This window comes from Paramisgurnus dabryanus, chromosome 17, assembly GCF_030506205.2.
Source record: "Paramisgurnus dabryanus chromosome 17, PD_genome_1.1, whole genome shotgun sequence".
In the NCBI taxonomy this organism is placed as follows: Eukaryota; Metazoa; Chordata; class Actinopteri; order Cypriniformes; family Cobitidae; genus Paramisgurnus; species Paramisgurnus dabryanus.
In genome coordinates, this window is record NC_133353.1 from 22,769,387 (window position 1) to 22,789,886 (window position 20,500).

Sequence of the window (20,500 nt, forward strand, 5' to 3'; positions counted from 1 at the left end):
CGCACAATTTCCTTAAAGTCACAGGGATGTAAAGCTTATGTCTTGGTCTCTTGTTTATAAATCTCTGAAATCTTGCAAGAAGCAATTACAATCTTTTCACCAAAGCAATAAACGCAGTAATTTGTAAAAGAAGTCTTTTTTTCCTCACAAATGTTTATTGAAGGGATTTTTCCTGTAAAAATCTTTATAATGTTATTTTTACATGTCATCAGGAGTGTCTGGCTGACAAGATGGATGACTCGCTTTAAAAGCCTCAATTTCCATTAAGATCTGGTTTAACCTCTGGATAGTAGGGAAAGGGGTCATGTCCACCTTAAACCTTTAGGCAAAAGAAAGTAAAAAATATTTTACATTTACGTCTAAGATGCATTTTGCAAATTTCTGTTGCATAAGAAAAAAACACTCCTTTTACCTTTCAGCATTGTAGACCTGGGGCACAAGGCAAATATCTGCCATGGATATCTAGAAGAGTAAGTATGGTAGCAATGTGATTATTTAAACCATACTAATGTTAAATTTGTGGTAGTCAAACAGTACAGTATGTCTTCTGCTATGATTAGGAATAAATGACATTCATTATTACCTCATCACCTACACAGTATGTTCCAGATGTCTGCTTCAAGATAGGCTCTAGGGCTTAACACAAAATATTTTATTTTATATATAATAAATTAGAGAATTGGGTATAGGTACATTTTAATGTTATGATGATTATAGAAAAACTGGTAACACTTTACAATAAGATTGTTAGCTAATGCATTACTAAATTAACAATACAAAGTAATTATAGGCAATATTGTTTTCATCATTTATTATTCTTTGTTAACGCCAATTCAGCAGATGCGGACACTACTTGAGTATTTCAAGTACATTTTCCAAGGATCTGTGCTTTATCAGAGTGTTTGTCTTGAGTCAAAATTTACTTTACTAAAAAAATGTCACTTCATTCTAAAGCATAGAATCATACTGTGTATTCCTTTTATATTGCATAATAAAATGTATTTAATACCTAATTACATAAAAATTGTGTACCTTTACTTTTCTTGAGTAAAAGTACAAAAGTACTTTTTACTTAAGTAAAAAAACACTAGATGTTTAATTTACTTAAATATTAAATAAAAACCAAAAACTTGAAATTATGAAATGATGTGGAGTAAAAATTATAATATGCATTGGAATGTATGTTTTCCAAAGAAAAACAGATAAAATACAAATACTTAAAAATGTACTTTTATGTAGAAAGTAAAAATATTATTGAATACTGAAATTAACATTGTTATTTTTTTTATTAAAAATGTAAGTACCTTTGCCGTTTCTCATCTTTCTTAAATATTTTTTTCTTGCTTGTAATTTGGTTTTAACTCACCTTCAAATCCTCTGTTGATGAAATGTTGAGCCCACTGTAATTTTTCTGCACCAATTTTCTGAATCACATACAGATTCTGAAAATATAGCACCATTGGATAAAATAAGTCATATAAACAGCATGCCTTGTGCAGAAATAAACATTTTGCTATATTGTTGTACCCTGACATTTTTACATTGAATGTGTAATTCATAAGTGGTGTCCATGTATCATTTTGTACATTAAAAATGCTACTTTGCATTTAATTAACTTGTGTGTTAAATTGCATCTTTGTGTCTTTATTTGTCAAACTGCACAATAAACTGTTGTAACTGGCTATGTGCATACAAAATGTTTGCATGCTGAACACAACATTCGCACATTACTGTACCATCAGTCACTTTAAAGAAACATTTTACAAAGAAAGTACGTTTTGTTCAGTGTATACTAGATGTGTACAAAACACATTGGTGTCAGTAAATATTACGTACCGAACTCACCTGAAGGGGCTGGATCCCAGAGGCGATGATGTCACAGATCATGCGGACCTTAGCGCGCTGCTTTGGGTCTGCAGGTAGAAGGCGGGGCCCTGGCCGAGTTTCCTCAATGTACTGGATAATAGCCAACTATGCAAAGTAATATAAATTATGGTAATGTAGATTAAAATAATTTCTGTATACTAAAAAGAAAGAGAATGCGCTTGTATTCTTACCGACTGAGACAAAGTGATGCCATCAATGGCAAGCGCAGGCACTTGTTGCATTGGATTTAATTCTTTAAATTGATCTGTGCGCTTATGAGTAAAAGAAAAAATCAAGTCAGTGTCCAAATGTTTATAAAAATTGCAATTACTAAATTTCAGATTACTCCCAATTCTGCAGTTTTACCTGTTGCCCACCATCCTTGATAAGATTTACTGGTGCTTGCTCAAACTCAATGCCTTTCAATGCAAATGCTGAAAGTATTAAGAGATTAAAAGGAATTTGCATAAAAACATAAACACTGATAAATAAGATGCATATAATTAAAATACATGATTATTTAGGGTGATTTAATGTGTGGAGACTCACCAATCCGGACTCTCCAGGAGCAAGAACTTCTGAAGTACCCATACAGAACAGGCTAGAACATAAAAATACAACAATCAAACTAAGTTTTGCAAACAAAGCCTTAATTCAAGATGAGGAACAAGATGTTTAAACCTTGGGTTGAGTCGCCATGATATTTATGTTCAAACTACAGAAGCTGCTATAAAAAAAATACGATACCCAGACAACCAATAGGATCTTACGCCCCCAAATCCTCCTCTTGGTTGCTATAGTTTCCCATGACTAAGCAGATTTTGCGGACTTTGTATGATATCGGCATACGGAAGTCATCTGAAATATGTTTATTTAATAGTGTATCAACTCTCATCTGCAAAGAATATGCATTTACCTTAATAAACCGTGCAGATGATGCATTCATAGCACAACTGACTGTGTTTTCTCGTCTTGAAAAAGAAAACAAGGAGTTAGAGATTGGGCTTACTATGCAGATGTGAAGCCCGTTTTTACCAGTGAATCGTTTATATGAACCAATTCTTGCAAATGATTCGATAGAACAGATTGGCAAAGCCTCGAACCATTTACCTTTTAATATTTGATTACAAATATTAAGAACACTTGTTTTTGGTTCTTAATTTATATATTCGTGTATTTTCTTATTATACTTATAATAATTGTGAAACAATAACAAACATGTGACATTTAATGATAAACAATTTTAGAGCAAAAAATGTAAAACGTCTCAGTATGACGTTTCGAACAATAAAAAATGAACTGTCCGAATGAACCGATTCGTTCAAATAATTTTGATTGCTCCACACAGTTCAAAACAAAGCATTTCCTTGGTTTTGTTCTTAGGAAACGTTAAGAAAGAGCACATGTGATTCAAGAAATTGCAATTTAAAACTGACGATTATCTTCCTAGTAGATTAATAAAACAACCTTCTTCAAGTTCTGACACATTGCGCATGTATTTGATTGACAGGTTTGATACCCTATCGCATGATTGAAAACTAGCTTTAACCTATGAGCGTGTGTCTTTAAAAGAGCACATTGCATAAACCCCCACTGTCATTGGTACATAATTTTCACGTCTAACCAATAGGTTACATCTATTAGGGGGAGTAGATAGTATCAGCAAATGATTGGTTGTTTGGACAGTATATCCCGCCTATTCTTAAAGTGACAGTAAGAAAAGAGATTCGTTCAACTCGAAGGTGCAGGTCTCGTGGCACGTCCTCTGGCGGAGGTTGGACGCACATAAAGGGGGTTATCACAACATTAAATCAAGAATCCCATCATGGCAACGACGTTAATGCGTTTAGCCCTAAAGAAGAGGGTAAGAAACAGAAAGAATTGCATTTTGTACAGGGATACACAGTCGTATGCCTTTGAAGTTGTTGAAATATCAACTTTCACGATAAGCCACGATGTGCTGCACATTAGCTACCCAAAACAATTTCTAATGTACTGTAAAATGATTAAGAGAGCGACTTTGCAAATGAGTTCGGTATCACCGTACAGCTATGACCTTATGATTCTTATTATATCATTTGGCAACCATTAACATGGTCAAGTTCATGCATGCTAAGTGCTAGTCTCATATTCATAGAAAGCATTTTCATGCACCCGTGCGACCCCTCTATATGTTTGAGCAAGCGCACCTTGTCCGCACTCATAATCACTTAATCGATAAAGTTAGGTTTATTAGTTTTTAATGTACGCATTTCCTACAGCACATACTCCATAGTCTAACCCTTTATGCTGATAATTCAGGGTACATTAACGAGATGTGTACAGAACAGGCGTCAGGGCGCTGTAATGCTAACTACGATATAATGCTGACATTACCAATGAAATGTGGCAAGAGGTGATAGTAAGAGATCAATAACTCTTTACTTACTTGTACAGGTTCCTCTTCGCATGGGACGAATGTGTTACTCCTCCTCTGTGGTAAGTTCATAACACAATCATCCATGCCACAAGTTTACAGCAAAGTTTTGAAAATATTTGGGGTTTTGAATGGAGTGAGTGGCGCCGAAACGTAAACAAAATAAAATCATGGACAGCAATTGTGTAATTTTCACATAAATAACAAAACATTGGATTACACAAATGTTTTACTCCTTACGTCCAGTAGTCATAAGATGAAGAAGCCCAATGATAAGTTACTTATCTACAGTAAAAATATATATTTGTTTTCTGTTTTTCCCTTAACAGCTCATTTGGGCATATAAGATTGGTCATTTAAAAACTGAATTTTTGATAAATAAGACTGAAGCAGCACAAGTTACCCTGCTAGATGCAGCCATGTTGTTTTTAATGGCTGCGCCTGCCTGACAGCTAAACAGAGAAACTATAAACAAAGTTACCTGACCTAAGTATTCACAACAAACACCTTTTCAACTTGATACCAAGAAATGAAGCTCACACTTCCTGTCTCTCCCCATAGCCTCTCAAATGTTTGTATTCACCAGGATACATCACCTCTTAGGGTTAAGGTGGACTAGGGTACCTTATTGCTATACTTGTTCTACTGTACACTATATACCCTTTTCTATTTATTATTTCGTTTTAGATTCTTATTTCACACTGGTTTACATTATTACTTAAATGCAGTGTGCAGAATTTGAGATCACGGTTATGTTGAACCTCATACCTGGACCTTGCACTTGGACATTGTACAAGTCGACATTTGACCATCACGAGTGAAATCACTCATCCATCATAGTCTATAATTCTTTTTGTGTGTTTTTGCGATAACCCCAAGTCTTATTATGTGTGAAAACAAGTGGTCCTTAAGTTTTCCTTTCACACTCTTTTTAGTCCAGCATGAAAACAAGCACTGTATGTAATTTTGCTTGATCAAATAACTAACAAATGGAAATACATGTAGAGTCTGCTGTGCTTATGAAGTTGTCTGTGCAAATGATAGTATTTTGGTGTAATCAGAAATTTATATGATTTTATTGTTATATTTGCATTTTAATATTACTGTTAATTGCAGCTCACAATGACACGGCTTTCTGTTTTCCAGCCCACCACAAAGTTGTTCATTGATGGAAAGTTTGTAGAATCCAAGAGCTCAGAATGGTTGGACATTCACAATCCTGTAAGTCAGACTAATGTTTTTAATGATTTATGTAGGGTTTACACTTACAGTGTACTAAGTGTAAATGTAAATCAAGCGTTGTTTTGTTTTGCATTTTGCACTCAAAATAGTGATAACTCAGATTAGTGTTGCATGCCATAAGGAACAGGTGGAAAAGTTAACTGCAGATGTTCATCTGTCTTACACTAACTCAAGAGTCAGTACTTTGTGGAGAAACAATAATAAAGTATTAATTCTAGATAATATCACATTGAAATTGCCATTGTGTTTTCTTTACCTTCTGTGATTGAATTATAATTCATGCTGTCTCCTCAGGCCACCAATGAGGTCATTGGCAAAGTACCAAAGGCCACACAAGGGGAAATGTTGGCCGCTGTGGACTCGTGCTCTCGGGCGTATCGCACCTGGTCTGAAACGTCAATCCTATCCCGCCAGCAAATCTTCCTTCGCTACCAGCAGCTCATTAAAGACAATATCGTAAGTCACTAAGAGGGCAGCATAGGATAATTTGGTATATCGCAAATCAAATGAGCAAATCGCAATAGGTTGATGCAGATAGCAGAGAGACTGGTAAGACGGAGAGAGAGAGAGAGAGAGAGAGAGAGAGAGAGAGTGATACTTTCTTTTCCCAGAAACATGTATGTGGTTATAATAATTTCTGAAATATATTTTATTATTATTGAAACAAATTATACAAACATAAAGCATTATTGTATCGCAAGCTGTAAGCTGTATCATTCAGCAAGTTATCACACATCACAGTTTCGTCAATATAATGCAGCCCTACTTAATAATTCCATCCCCAACTCGTGCGTCTACATTTGTTTATCAAAATTACCCCATGAATTACTCACCCCTAAGCAATCCAAGATACAAAAGTCCATTCTTCACAGAGGTAATCCACACAGCTCCAAGGGGTTAAGAAAGGTCTTCTGTGGGTAATCCATATTTCAAACTTTATAAACTATAACCGGTAATGATGCAGTCTTGGACTCACGTAATTCACGAGAGAGAATTTAAGCATAGTAAGTGTTGGTTGTCATAGGTACGTTGCACAGTGATGTGAGTTGGTTACAGGAAGCTAGTTATTATTGTTTAATAAAGTTTCAAATATGGACTTTTTTACAATATTGCATCGATTACCCCTAAAAGATCTTTATTAACCCCTTGGAGCTGTGTGAATTACTTTTGTGAAGGATGGATGCACTTTTTGGGCTTTAAAGTCAGAAGTTGGTCCCTAATGCCTGTTTTCTAGTGTAATAACACTGTTATGCAAATAGTTCAAACTAGGCATGGGCCGGTTACCGGTTTCAAGGTTTCAAATCCACAAAACATTTTCTGTGATGCTGTTTTCAAGGTATTGACTGTGTTTACACAAAATTAATTCATGTAATCATGTAGTTGAATTCATGTTTACATTTCAATTACATATTTTTAAAACAATATTATCATTTAAAGGCTTTATTTTTTACCTGGCATAAACATTGTATGTTACTTAAAATAAAATGTATTGTGTCCAGTTGAAAAGTTGATGTTTTAAAACATATACATTTGAAAATAACACATTTAAGTGTTATTATGGCAATACCGCAACACTGTCGTATTTTTGCTTACGATTATCATACCACCAGAATCTCATACCGGCCCATGCCTACACTCTAAAAAAATGCTGGGTTGTTTTAACCCAGGGCTGGGTCACTATTGGACAGAACACACTGCCAGGTTAAAATTACCCAACTGCTGGGTTGTTTCAACATGGATGATTGACAATAACCCAGCAATTGGGTTAAAACAACCCAGCAGTTGGGTCATTTTAACCCGGCAGTGTGTTTGTCCAATAGTGACCCAGCCCTGGGTTAAAAACAACCCAGCATTTTTTAGAGTGTCAAACATATAGCTTTAAAAGAAAAGGAAACCTTTGAGTCTCAAAATACACCCCTGTTTACTAAATATATGTCTAATATGATTTGTGTTTTAGAAAGAGCTTGCAAAAATAATAACATTGGAGCAGGGTAAAACTCTTGCTGACGCTGAGGGAGATGTATTCAGAGGACTGCGTAAGTCTTGCATGCTTAAATTGGTGGAATTAACACCATGTTTCATTTCTGACAGTTAAGCTGTGTAACTTTTAACCTTTAAGTATATATTTTATTTCTCTCAGACATACATTTTATCTTGTTTTTATAATATAAAATCAGCCCTTAAATAATTCGGTTGTTTGTTGTTCTTGCAGAGGTGGTGGAACACACATGTAGCATTACATCCCTTATGCTGGGTGAGACTCTCCCTTCTTTAACTAAAGACATGGACACATACACATACCGCTTGCCCATTGGTGTGTGTGCTGGCATTGCCCCCTTCAATTTCCCTGCCATGATTCCTCTGTGGATGTTCCCAATGGGAATGGTGTGTGGAAACACTTACCTGATGAAGCCCTCAGAGAGAGTCCCCGGTTGCGCTATGATGCTGGCCAAGCTTCTGCAGGACGCTGGTGCTCCAGACGGAACGTTAAACGTCATCCACGGGCAACATGCAGGTATATAAGAGAATGAAGCCCTGGTGACCAATGTTAATGGAAAAACATGGAATGTCATACTTTTACATGCGTGCCATGTTTCCATCACCCTGATTTTATGCGCATTTTAAAGTATTGCATTAAAATCGAGGGATGGAAATGCCAAATTTCGATTAAAATTTAATCACTTATTTTGCAAAAAAGTTTTTATGCTTACTTGATTTATGCAAAAAAAGTGTAAACGCAAATAATGGGAGATGGAAACGCATTTGCCGTATAAATTCTGATGTAGGGAACATTAAACCCAGGGGACTGACTGTCTAGCTGTTTCCGCTGTCGTTGTCTTATCATGTATGTGGCTCAACGTTGTCGCAATGCCCTTGCTGCTAGTGCCTGCATCAAAAATGCTGTATTCCTTCTTCTGTGCACAGCATCTAGTTTGGCAATTACAAGCGGCACTGCTATTAAATTAATAACCTGCCCCATCCTGACTACATGCAGTCCTGTCTCCATTTTCCAAGTGTGCCTTGTTTTGGTTACTAGGTTACCAATACCAACTTCATTCGCTCAAAGAACTTGATGGAAACGCACCTAATTTCGCATTTGTTTGTTTTTCTTTTTTGCAAAGTTTGAAAAGATTCTCTTTACTATTGGATGACAACCTAACTAATGACTCTATTTTTTCACTTCTTTGTTATAGCTGTAGATTTCATCTGTGACCATCCTGACATAAAAGCCATCAGTTTTGTGGGTTCTAACCAGGCTGGAGAGTACATCTATGCAAGAGGCTCTAAAAATGGCAAAAGAGTTCAGAGTAACATGGTTAGTATGAAAATAAAACATTTTACAGACAATAAAATTAAACCACGGGGTGATTTCCCAGACTGGGTTTATATTAATCCAGGACTAGGCCTTGGTCATATAAGGACATTTCAGTAGTTTTTACAAACATGCCTCACAAAAAAACATTACTGATCTTGTGACAAAACACCAAAGGCACTGATATTTTAAGATATGTCAGTTCACGTTGTTTTCAGTTAAGACCGCTCAAAAATGCATTTTAATCTGGGACTAGACTTAAGCCCTGTCCATGAAATTACCCATACTGTATATTCTATATATTAAGAAAGTTATTTGCACCTTACAGTACTTACGGTGCTTACTTCAGCAACTTTATTTAGTATTTCCTTTTAAATTATTTGTAACATCTCAGTCAAGCTTGTAGTTAGTTATTGTTTTGAACTGCATCAAATTCTGCATAATTTGTGAAACTATGGTTTTAAAGTAGTAAATAGTCCAGGGCTGTATTACAGTCAATCTGTTTGTCAGCACAACTCTTTTAAAAGCCACATGGTGGCAGCATTTGCTTACAAGTTAATCGGACTCCTTTTGAGGTCACACGGCAGAGAGAATGCCAAATGTAAGGTGTTATTTATCATATCTGTGCAGTTTTGCACGTGAACATCTGAAGCAGCATATCATACCACTACTTTTTTCCCATTGTATAGGAGCCAAATTTCAGTTTTAAGAGACACTTGCATTCGAACTGGAGATTTTGTGCTATTGTACATTTTTATCATTCTGTCCACCAGGGGGCAAAGAATCACGGCGTGGTGATGCCTGATGCCAACAAGGAGAACACACTGAACCAGTTGGTTGGTGCTGCTTTTGGAGCAGCAGGTCAGAGATGTATGGCACTTTCCACTGCTGTTCTTGTAGGAGAGGCTCGAAACTGGTTGCCTGAGCTTGTTGAGCGTGCAAAGAATCTTCGTGTCAATGCAGGTACTTAAACTTTATTCTGTACCAGTGTAGCTGTTTCTTGGGTACATGCACCTCTTTACATATAGAGCCTGGTTAATGCCATTTTTGTTTATTGATTTTTGGCTCTGGAATGATGTGTGAGCCATTCCCTGAGCATTAAATGAGTCAGATTGGACCATACTGGAGCTGAGAACAGTGGTATCCTGTATGGTGACAATGCTGTGTGGCCTATGGCAGTGGTTCTCAAACTGGGGGCCGCAAGATGGTACCAGGGGGCCCCAGTTTTCTGACATTTTATAAAATAAATTCATTCAAGATAAATTATGTGTAATTAAATCTAAAGCTACTAACAAACAGCACTACTTTGTATAATTGAATATGTTTTGTTTAATTAAAATGTTGTGTTTTAGAACACATTTGTCATTACTTTTCCTTTAGGGGGGCCGCAAAGGAAAGCTCCGTACACACGGGGGCCCGCACATTGAAAAAGTTTGAGAACCACTGGCCTATGGTACAACAAAAAATGCACAATCCCAAGTAGGGATACATTTCAGATGAAAATGTTTGATCAGAAATGCATTTAAAAGGGCTACAGATTTTTTTAAAAGGGCTCAATTTTTATCTACTTAAAAAAATAGCCACGTTTTATTTTGTGCCACCATACTTACTCATGTAACAGCCTTTAAATAGGGAAAACATGGAAGTGTTTGTTGGCTTCTAAATTCATTCATGAGGGTAATTTTTTGTTTTTCATTATTATGAACTCTTCCTTATGCGTTTTAACACTGAACTACAACATTATGAGGTCAAAAAGCTCTTTTTTCACTAAGAGACAGAGTATCCAACAGGCGCATGCTAACCAACCCAAGCTTGTTTACACAGTGTCAGGCATGATGATGCAACAAAGCAACAAGCAATTATGGATCTCTTACAAAACTTAATGAGTTTTTGTCTTAAACAGCCATGGGTGATATTGTGCAATGATGTGCTTGTTATCTCCACCCACAGTGAAGTCTCATCGTTTCAAAATTCCACTCTACATAGCATTTTAAACTTGTTCTGATTGGCTGATTATTGTTGCCTCAAGCAGCAATTTCACCTTGAACACAACATTACTTGCCGAGCACACATTTAGGACTTGATTCTCCTTTCCACATCTTTTCCCAAAACCACACACGCCTTCACACAGATTACTTTTCGTAGCTTCTAAGTGCTCGAGGCAACTGTTTTCCATGCTCTTTATTTCTGAACGAAGTTTCATATCCACTCTCACTTTATGCTACGTTTCTCCAAATGATACCTTCTTCTTCATGCAATTTGCTTTATTCATCTTTCCTTGTAGGCCACCCATGCCTTGGTGACCACACCTCTCCCTGAGCAGCCCTATAGCATGTTCAGCTTACCCAGAGGATTGCGCTATTTGTCTTGCTCATGCCACAGATCTAAAGCACGTTTTGTGGTGTGGAAGAGACTTGAAATTTGTGTGCCCTGTTCGACTGAAAGAAAAAAGTATGAAAATGAAAATTGTAATTGTAAGCAGGGAAGCTCAACCACAGCAGCTATTCTGAAACCCCATAACAACCCTCTAAGATTGCCACAGGGTATCTAAAATTGTGTGGGTGTGTGCACTTGCATCTGTCAGTATAGCAAATCCTGTTGGTTATAACTGAGTTAAATGGGACAGATTACAGGGATGTCACTCTCAGTAAAATGATACAGAAACCCGCTTTCCAGAAGTTAACCACAGTACAAAAGACAGCACATTTGTGTTTCTTGGTCTGTTCTTGCCATTTAAAGTGTAGGCAAAGGTACACTTTACAATGCCATCATAGCAGACTGCTGTGGCAAACCTCTGATAATGTTTATGGAAAATGCCAAATTTTGTGGAAATGTAGGTAGGCCTGCATAATGTCATTACATTTTTTTTTATTCTTGCCATTTTGCAATATGCAATGCAATTAAATGTATACGTTGTTGTAATATGTTTTACTCTCTTTTGTGTGTCATTTGCTTATTTTATTTCCACTCTCAATTCCTCTACCAGGTGACCAGCCCGGAGCTGATGTTGGACCTCTCATCACTCCCCAGGCTAAAAAGCGCGTGAACAGCCTTATTCAGAGCGGTGTGGATGAAGGTGCGAAGATTCTGCTTGATGGCAGAAATGTGAAGGTCAAGGGTTACGAAAACGGGAACTTTGTAGGACCGACAATCATTAGCAATGTCACGGTAAGAGTTGCAGTACATGCATCTGGGTGATTCTCACGAAATCCAGACTTAGAAGGTGTCCATCATCGGATTTTTTTAAAAAGCCCTTGAAGCCCTTTTTCTTTTTGCACATATAAGATTAAGGTCTGAACTTACTAAAACATTATTTTTAGAAGATTTTAAAAAGATTTCCTATAAAATTATTTACATTTTTTAGATTATCATTATCATTACCGCAACATGATATTACATTAAATATATGCATTTACAAGCGTATGTTTCGGTAATGAGAAGTAAAAAGTTGTCACTGTCAAAACTTTTATCTGGAGAGAAAAAATAAGGACAGCTTACCTGGCAGCCATCTTGAGTGTCACAGTGAATTATATCCCTTTCAACATGTTTTTTTTATGTTAGTTCCTTGAGGGCTTAAACAATGATTGAAATTTGTTGCGGAGGATGAGAAAATCGGTCTTGGACACATTTATATTCCTTATTATTGTCTCTACATTTTACCAACATAATTGGTAAATGAAGCATCAGATTTTGTTTCAAAAGCCCTTGTAGCCATTTTTTTTTTGCACATAAGATTAAGGTCGTACTATAACCATTATTTTCAGAAGATTAAAAAATATATTTTCTATAAAATTATTTAAATTTTTTGATTATCATTATCAATAATGATCATTACCGCAACATGATATTACATGAAATATATGCATTTACAAACTAATGTTTCGGTAATGAGAACTAAAAAGTTGTCACTGTCACAACTTTTATCTGGAGAGAAAAAAATAAGAACTGCTTACCTGCTAGCCATCTTGAGTGTCACAGTCAATTATGTCCCTTACAATTTTTTTTTAAAATGTAAGTTCCTTGAGGGCTTAAACAATGATTGAAAATCATTGCGGAGGATGAGAAAATTGGTCTTGGACACATTTATATTCCTTATTCTTGTCTCTACATTTACCAATGATCACCAAATACCACGTTTCTTTACTGTAAATCTTTATAGTATAACATGCACTGAAGCTTTTTATTTTTTAGATTTTTTTAATTATAAATATTTCCATGTCAAAGAACCCAAATCCAGTCATGAGAACACAAAATATCAACCCACTCTTCAAACAAACACACAAAAATGAGAGAGAATGATCACAGCTCCATTAGCTTCTTAAATAGGGTGCAACAGGTGCCAATAATCAACCCTGGAGTCCCGCCCATCAAGGAGGAACCTGCAATCTTAAACAAAAGAGTAAATAGGCAAGGCTGTAACAGACACGTTGCGGTAATGAAAATGTTCCCTTTAAATGTGGAAAAAACAACAAAATTGGTTTTTATGATGTCTTTTGAAATCATGTTCAAAATAATGCGTAAAGAGATGTTTGTAACTGTATGCTTCTTATTTTCATACTCTTATTTTGCACGTACGTTTTTTATCAAAATGTTTCATGACACCTCATAAGTCTAATTTCACGAGAATCACCCATCTTTGTCCTTTTCAATAGGCCTATAAGCCTTCTCTCTAAGTGTTTTCTATAGAAACATGTTGGATGTCTGTTATTGTTTAATGTTGATTTCAGCCTGATATGAAATGCTATAAAGAAGAGATATTTGGACCGGTGTTGGTGGTCATGGAGGCCGACAGTTTGGATGATGCCATTAACATAGTGAATAAAAACCCGTATGGCAACGGAACAGCCATTTTCACCACCAATGGTGCCACAGCACGTAAATACACCCATGAAGTTGACGTTGGGCAGGTGAGATGGTTTAACATTTTTGTTTGTAATTTGAATTTGTATAAATGTGCAACTTCCATATGGGGTTTGGTATTGCAGTATTTCAATGTGGTTCATAATGTATAACGGTAATGTGCCGGTCCTGAGAGGGGTGCATGCAGAAGTCAGACATTCAGAGACCTCGGTCAGTCTGTAACTGTGGAAAACTCCCTCCTCGTAGATGGTGGAGACATGTTCGTCCTCCGTTATGTCATGTTAGGCACCTCTCTATATTTATTTATATAAATATATACATGCTGTGTAGACTTTTGACATGGCCAATGTAGATGAAGAGTTCCAGACACTCCTCTAAAGTAAATATTAGACGTGATGTAAATGTAATGTGTAAAATCCATTGGCGCCACTCCCCAAACCAAAGCCATGAGCCATGGTTGAGGTCTAAGTGTTGCCTGTGGCTGCCATATATAACACGGAGTAACACAACCCCTCCCTTGAAAAATGTATGTGAACATGATCTTTTTAATTCACTTGCATCTTGTTTGCCACAGCTTTGAAAATGTTAGAAAATACAGCTGCAACCACTAAACATGCCTTACAAAATAGCTCATAGCAAATATGTGCTTTACACTGTTACTCCTAAATATTTTGCTGGTAAAGCTCGAGCTCTGAAATTAAACTCGAAAGGAATTCCTTGCAACCTGTTGATCTGGTGGTTATGCAGAAACGACCCACTTTTACCCAGTTTGTTTGCCCGTGGCAAGAAGTTATGCCGTGTGTTTGCGAATCACATGCTGAAGTGCATAGCACGAGACATGTGCTTCGCTGTCCTCCAAAACACACAAGTACCTCCTTTTTGCTCCCTGCCTTTCGAATCACCTTCGGCCAAAAGGTTCGACTTCTGCAACCGCGTTTTCAAACATTAAGTAGCTCTGCCAGTTTCCATCCTCACTCCACCCCAAAAACAAAATGTTTTGTTTAGTTATTCTCCGCATGCATTACTTTTCTCGGCTGTTACACAAACAACTGATTCTGGCTTTCAGTTTTGGTGTTGACAGCATCGCTATTGAATGAGACGGCTGTTCAGCGTTTTCCGTGCATGGTTGTGGAAGCCCAACAGCAGCTTGTTGTCTGAGCAAAGATGCATGAAGAAAAACAAGGAATATTTTACCCTAAAATACATTTCAAACCTGTATGACTTTTTCTACTGTAAATTTACAATGATTTGAAACCAAAAGTCATGATTTTGATTTTCACACATACTGATCAAACGTATGTTGAATGCACTGCAAGTTACTTTGGATAAAAATGGAAGCTGTTTTACTCTTCGGACAGCTGGCAACACTGTCAGAACTGTGACTTTCTTAAACATGATCATTAATCATAGGACATCATTGAAGGCCAGGCACATGCGCATTACAAGCTCAGGTGCGAGGAAAAGTCTGAGCCGGGTGCATTACAAGCTCTCTAAGCATGCATTAGATCTGGGGTCTTATTTATAAAGTGTACCTTTGCGTGGGAACTGGCGTACGCACATTTTCAGCAAGTTCCCACGCAAAGGTTGCGATCTATAAAAAGGGTGGGATCTGAGGATGATTCGTGTACGCACACTTGCAGGTGATTTGTGATTTTTATAAAGGGAACATTGCTTTGTTTTATAAGTCTTAAGCCATTTTTGGCTTTTGTGTGTATGTAGACTTTTAGTAAGGATCCTATGCCAGTTTTATAAATGAGCCCCTGGTGTTGCAAGTGTGGGCTATGCAGCAATGTTAATTTGAAACTATAATGATAATAAAAACATTTAAAAGTTTATGGTCAAACAAGCCAACTATCGTCATGAAGGCTATCACTATCGACGATATGTCTGACTGTCGTCTTCTATAGGCACAAGGCTTGTGCACAATTCAGAATTGAACTGAGAATGACTCGTGAATTCCAATTCAATTCTTGAATTTGAATTGATGTCAAAAACAGGATCTAGAATTACAATTCGAATTTGAATTAAAGGAAGCAGAATTGCAGTTCAATAGAAATTCAAAGAAATTCATATACGTATTATACAGTATAGTGAAGTGTTAAAAATGAAGCTTTACAGTTAATGTCAGATATGATTGCATTACATATTCTATAAATTATAGTAGTTTGAACTACTTGTACAGATTATATTGACAGGAAATGTTTTTAGTCACATAACAAATAATTAAGTTACATTTTTTTGTAATTGTCATTTTGTGGAACACGATGGAACATGACTTCATTTCCCAGAATGCTTTACTTTAACCAAGTATTTAAAATGGTTGCCAAACAATTTTTCAAAGTAACTTTCCTAACACTGAATGTATGTGAAATTCTTTCTGTTGTGTGACACTGAAATTTCTTTGAATTTCCATGAATTAAATTCCACTACCAATTCAACTTCCTGTAGGGTGGAGTCAATTCAATTCAAATACCAATTCATGATAGAATGGAGGCCAATTCTGAATTTCTTGATCTGCACAACCCTAAAGGCTGAAGTATAGTTAATTTTTTATGCATATGCGAGGGTCCGCATACAATGTGTGTGAAGCAATTATCGCCATCAGAAGAATGCGCATGTAGGTCGAGCATGCGCCTATAGGGGTGATTCTCACGAAATCCAGATTTAGAAGGTGTCCAGCATCAGAATTTTTAAAAAGCCCTTGAAGCCCTTTTTTTTTTTTGCACATATAAGATTAAGGTCTGAACTTACTTTAAGTATTATTTTTAGAGGATTTAAAAAATATTTCCTATACAATTATTTAAATTGTTTTTGATTATCATTATCAAAAATTATCATTACCAAAACATGATATTACTTTAAATATATGCATTTACAAAGTGTCACAGTCAAGTATGTCCCTTCCAACAATTTTTTTTTTTTTTTTTTTTTTGAAAATGTTAGTTCCTTGAGGGCTTAAACAATGATTGAAAATTGTTGCGGAGGATGAGAAAATTGGTCTTGGACACATTTATATTCCTTATTATTGTCTCTACATTTACCAATGATCACCAAATACCACATTCTTTTTTTACTGTAAATGTTTATAATATGCACTAAAGTTTTTATTTTTTTAATTATAAATTTTCCATGTCAAAGAACCCAAATCCAGTCATGGACACGTTGCGGTAATGAACATTTTCCCCTTAAATGTTTTTATGATGTCATTTGAAATCATGTGCAAAAAATTGTACATGAAGAGATGTTTGTAACTCTATGCTTCTTATTTTGATACTCTTACTTTGCATTTACTTCTTTTAATAAAATGTTTCATGACACCTCATAAGTCTAATTTTGCGAGAATCACCCATAGGAGATTTTCCTATGTAGCTCAGGAGATGCATTGCATGTTGTCTTTATGCATTTGCGTCAGTTGTCTGTGTACATGTACATGTCAAATAAACTTTTACTTTGCAAGGCTCTGCGTTCGACTGTGCATGCACGTTTGTGTAAAAAAAACTATATTATTATTTTCCAGCCTACCAACTACATGTAAGCTGTATGCTTTGCATGGCTGGGCGTTCGACTGTTTGCGTTTGCTTGCATATACATAAAAAACAAACTATACCAGAGTCCTTAAAAATATATACTTTATAGTGGTTTTTTTTTAGTTTAAGTTTTGGAAGCCATGTGATATTCTCGGAAAATTATTGCTCATTAAATGTAATTTGATTTACTTGTTCACTTTTGTGTTTGATTTTAAATAAAGTTTTATAGGTTTGGAACAACAAAGTTGGTGATTACACCATTTTTCTATGCATTTTTGGTTGAACTGTTGCTTTAAACCTCATCGGCTTGAATATCCTACATTCCACTGTAAAGACAATTCAAGTAATTCTGAAATGTAGTTTGTTAAACAGCCCTATTTCTGGATCTTAATTGCTATATTGACATTACAGAGCAATAGGCATGTTTTCTCCACAACATAATTAGCAAGGTTTAAGTTGCAGTGAAATGGTAAGATTTCTAAGTATACATTAAGCAGGAAAACTATGTCGAAATTGGTAACGTATGGAATTTACAATCCATCTCTCCCACGTAGTGTCTACCTACAGCACGTGAAGGAAAATCTAGAGCTTTCTGCGGCAGACAAAAATGCATTTGTGTCTGGCGGTTTTGTTGTTGCTTTACCTGTCATCAGGGTGCGAGTGTGTCAGATAAGTGAGATGAGGAAAATGTGACCCAAGGGCTAAAGCAGCTGACCTCTAATGTTTGTGGTAATATACTTATTTTACAGGTTGGAGTTAATGTGCCTATTCCTGTCCCCCTGCCCATGTTTTCATTCACCGGATCCAGAGCCTCCTTTAGAGGCGACACCAATTTCTATGGAAAACAAGTAAGTGTTGATCTGCAGTTTTATTAGACATCAGTTAGACACATGTGGTAGTTGCACTTAATTCTGCATTTTTGCTGCCTTAAATTAAGTTTCATGAAATTTACTGTACAAGTCATTTAAGTAGACTATTATCAATAATACTGACTATAGTTGCTACAACTTATGAATTGAAGTAATGTAAGAACATACAGTATGTTGTCTTGACTTGACACTATGGTGTCTTAACTCTTTCCTCGCCATTGACGAGATATTTCGTCAATTAAGAGAAAACATTTGCATAAAAAAGTGTATCTGCAATACCGCTATTATCCACTTACCCAATTTATGAAAAAACTGAATCCAAAACGTTATTTAGTCATTTTAGTCGTTTCCGTGTATGTTTTGATAATCGTTTTGAATTGGATCTCTAACAAAATTTCTTCACAAAAATGCAATTTCAGCTTTTCGCTAAAAAAAATAAGAAAAATACCCATATTTAAGAGTTTATTAGCATAGAATAAATATAGAAAAAAACTTTCCCTGTTTGTTTGTTTGTTTATTGTTTGAGAGCAGAGGGTCTGTTCTTTCATTTGATATATTTGTATGAAAAATTATATATTTTTAGAAGAAAAATTTCCTGGAAGGCAACTTTTCAAAAAAAAATGGCTGGTGGGGAATGAGTAAAGATTGTTTTCTCAATGGGCAGTCAAAGCCGAAGTATAATTTATAAACGCTACAGTTTTATTCATAAAAAAAGGTTTAAAATTAGGTTGCATCATGTCTGTTTGGCTGACCATTTTGGCAAGAGATTGGCTGTTAAATTTGTTTTGGTATAAAATTTTGTCAGCTCTATTTTGTGTTAAGCTAAATGATGACTGACTGTGTTTTGACAAAAGTGGTCTGTTGCTTTTGCCAGTATTTGGTTTCCAACCACCTGCCATTTCTCATGTGTTGTCATTGTCATTTTGGGAGGGTATTAACAAGAGAATGAATGACTAATAATCCTGACTCATTGTTTGGTCTTATTATGAAGTTTTTGCTACTTTTCTATTTCAGGGCATTCAGTTTTACACACAGATCAAGACCGTTACCTCACAGTGGAAGGCAGAAGATGCGACATTGAAATCTCCTGCCGTTACCATGCCAACAATGGGGCGTTAAGTGTTTATCAACAGTAGTATTTCTGAAACAACACTACCATCAAACTTTAGTCTAACATATGTACAGATTGTTATTTGAAAAAAATGACCTTGATATCTGGAATATGTTAATGAAATGTGACTTTTTTTCTCCATTCTTCAATATAACAAATGTTGCACATATTGTAGACCACTGTGTGACACATCTGTATGATGTCACCATAATACAGTACAGCACAATTTGTTTCCCTATGTTTTATAAAGAATTTGACTCCATGTTTAGCCGTAAATTTGCTTTGATTGTGAATGTATCGTCTTAAATCTTCAAAAAGGTTAAGTGATATAACTTCTAATGTCTGTAGGTAGCTGGTTGGAGCATTAATTCAGAATTATTAACCTTCAGCATTATTTCAGATTAAATCTGAGCATCTGTATGCATATGCAAGACACTGTTAACCTACTGACCATGGTTAAATAGTAGACTGATTTGGGATGTTTGTCTCAATAAATAAGGCGAAGAATTTGCTCTTGTCACCCTTATTTTGTCAAGCCAATTGTTTTGTGTGGTAACAGCCACTCACATTTTCTAAACAAAGTGGTTAATTTCTATTTTTTGTTCAGTTATTTTTTTTACATTTTGTTGTTGTATCATTATAAAGGAAAGATTGCACTTGTAGAAAGTCATAAATTAGATGAGGAAGTCATCACAAATAGAAGTTTGGGAATATGTCATATCATACATTTCCTGAAGGCGGGGTGCACGGGTTTTAAAAAACAATTTGGAAAAGCAGAGTACCAAAACACAGCAGTAAGGGCCATGTCTACTTACGACATCGTTGTCTGGGTTGCGTATGTGTAGGACGGGTCTATCAAAAAAGTCCAGATTCTACTGGGGTAGGGGCATGTTTGTTTACATGATTTCAGATGTCAACATTGGCTTTCAGAAATCATGCACCCTGCCTTTAAGTATTATATGCCGAATTGCAGCCAGGTACTCTGCAGTTATGGAAAGCCACATAGGTCATGATGTTTTTAGGTTATGAAATTAGATGAGATAATGAGCATCAAAGTTTGATATTAATTATTGATTTACATTGGTGACATGGCCTTACTCGGTCAATATTAAAGATATCAAGATTATATTTTTACAGAAAGTTCTTTTACATAAACTCATCCTACATAATAAAGCAGTTAGCTGGGAATTTGGGAGATAATTTTGGCAAACCAGAACAGAAATCTAAAACCAACATAAATCAGATCTTCATCTTACATCTTCTGCATGCTCAACACTCAACCTCAGATGAAATAAA

At 35.9% G+C, this 20,500-nt stretch overlaps 2 protein-coding genes across 5 annotated transcripts; one reads left to right on the top strand and one right to left on the bottom strand.

The window, feature by feature from the left end:
• Positions 1 to 133: 133 nt before the first annotated feature.
• On the bottom strand, positions 134 to 2,917 carry gstz1 (glutathione S-transferase zeta 1). 4 transcript variants are annotated; one of them, XM_065288629.2, is made up of 9 exons: positions 2,783 to 2,917; positions 2,416 to 2,467; positions 2,233 to 2,300; positions 2,058 to 2,138; positions 1,837 to 1,971; positions 1,367 to 1,442; positions 584 to 636; positions 413 to 462; positions 134 to 319 (listed from the first exon to the last, which is right to left on the bottom strand). In XM_065288629.2, the coding sequence occupies exons 1-9, from the start codon at positions 2,810 to 2,812 to the stop codon at positions 199 to 201; spliced, it is 666 nt and encodes a 221-aa protein (XP_065144701.1). In that variant the 5' UTR covers positions 2,813 to 2,917; the 3' UTR covers positions 134 to 198. The 4 variants fall into 4 exon arrangements, with proteins under 4 accessions (XP_065144701.1, XP_065144700.1, XP_065144702.1 ...); XM_065288628.1 differs by having other exon boundaries at positions 1,846 to 1,971; positions 2,783 to 2,837; XM_065288630.2 differs by lacking the exon at positions 2,783 to 2,917 and adding an exon at positions 2,548 to 2,677.
• Positions 2,918 to 3,573: 656 nt separating this feature from the next.
• Positions 3,574 to 19,713, top strand: aldh6a1 (aldehyde dehydrogenase 6 family, member A1). Its single transcript, XM_065288626.1, has 12 exons — positions 3,574 to 3,730; positions 4,303 to 4,344; positions 5,429 to 5,503; positions 5,819 to 5,980; positions 7,482 to 7,560; positions 7,737 to 8,039; positions 8,719 to 8,840; positions 9,611 to 9,800; positions 11,824 to 12,005; positions 13,565 to 13,744; positions 17,974 to 18,072; positions 19,108 to 19,713. Exons 1-12 carry the CDS (start codon positions 3,692 to 3,694, stop codon positions 19,210 to 19,212), a joined length of 1,578 nt encoding a protein of 525 aa, XP_065144698.1. The 5' UTR covers positions 3,574 to 3,691; the 3' UTR covers positions 19,213 to 19,713.
• The last annotated feature ends 787 nt before the right edge of the window (positions 19,714 to 20,500 follow it).

Bases quoted from the DNA above. Each gene is read 5' to 3' on its own strand.
- gstz1 (XM_065288629.2), bottom strand. From the start codon at position 2,812: ATGAATGCATCATCTGCACGGTTTATTAAG. The intron at 1,443-1,836 runs GTACGTAATATT...CTATATTTTCAG, and splicing joins AGCCCCTTCAGGTGAGTTCG to AATCTGTATGTGATTCAGAA. The intron at 637-1,366 runs GTGAGTTAAAAC...TTTTGTGTTAAG, and splicing joins CATCAACAGAGGATTTGAAG to CCCTAGAGCCTATCTTGAAG.
- aldh6a1 (XM_065288626.1), top strand. From the start codon at position 3,692: ATGGCAACGACGTTAATGCGTTTAGCCCTAAAGAAGAGG. The intron at 5,981-7,481 runs GTAAGTCACTAA...TTTGTGTTTTAG, and splicing joins AGCTCATTAAAGACAATATC to AAAGAGCTTGCAAAAATAAT. The intron at 8,040-8,718 runs GTATATAAGAGA...TCTTTGTTATAG, and splicing joins CATCCACGGGCAACATGCAG to CTGTAGATTTCATCTGTGAC.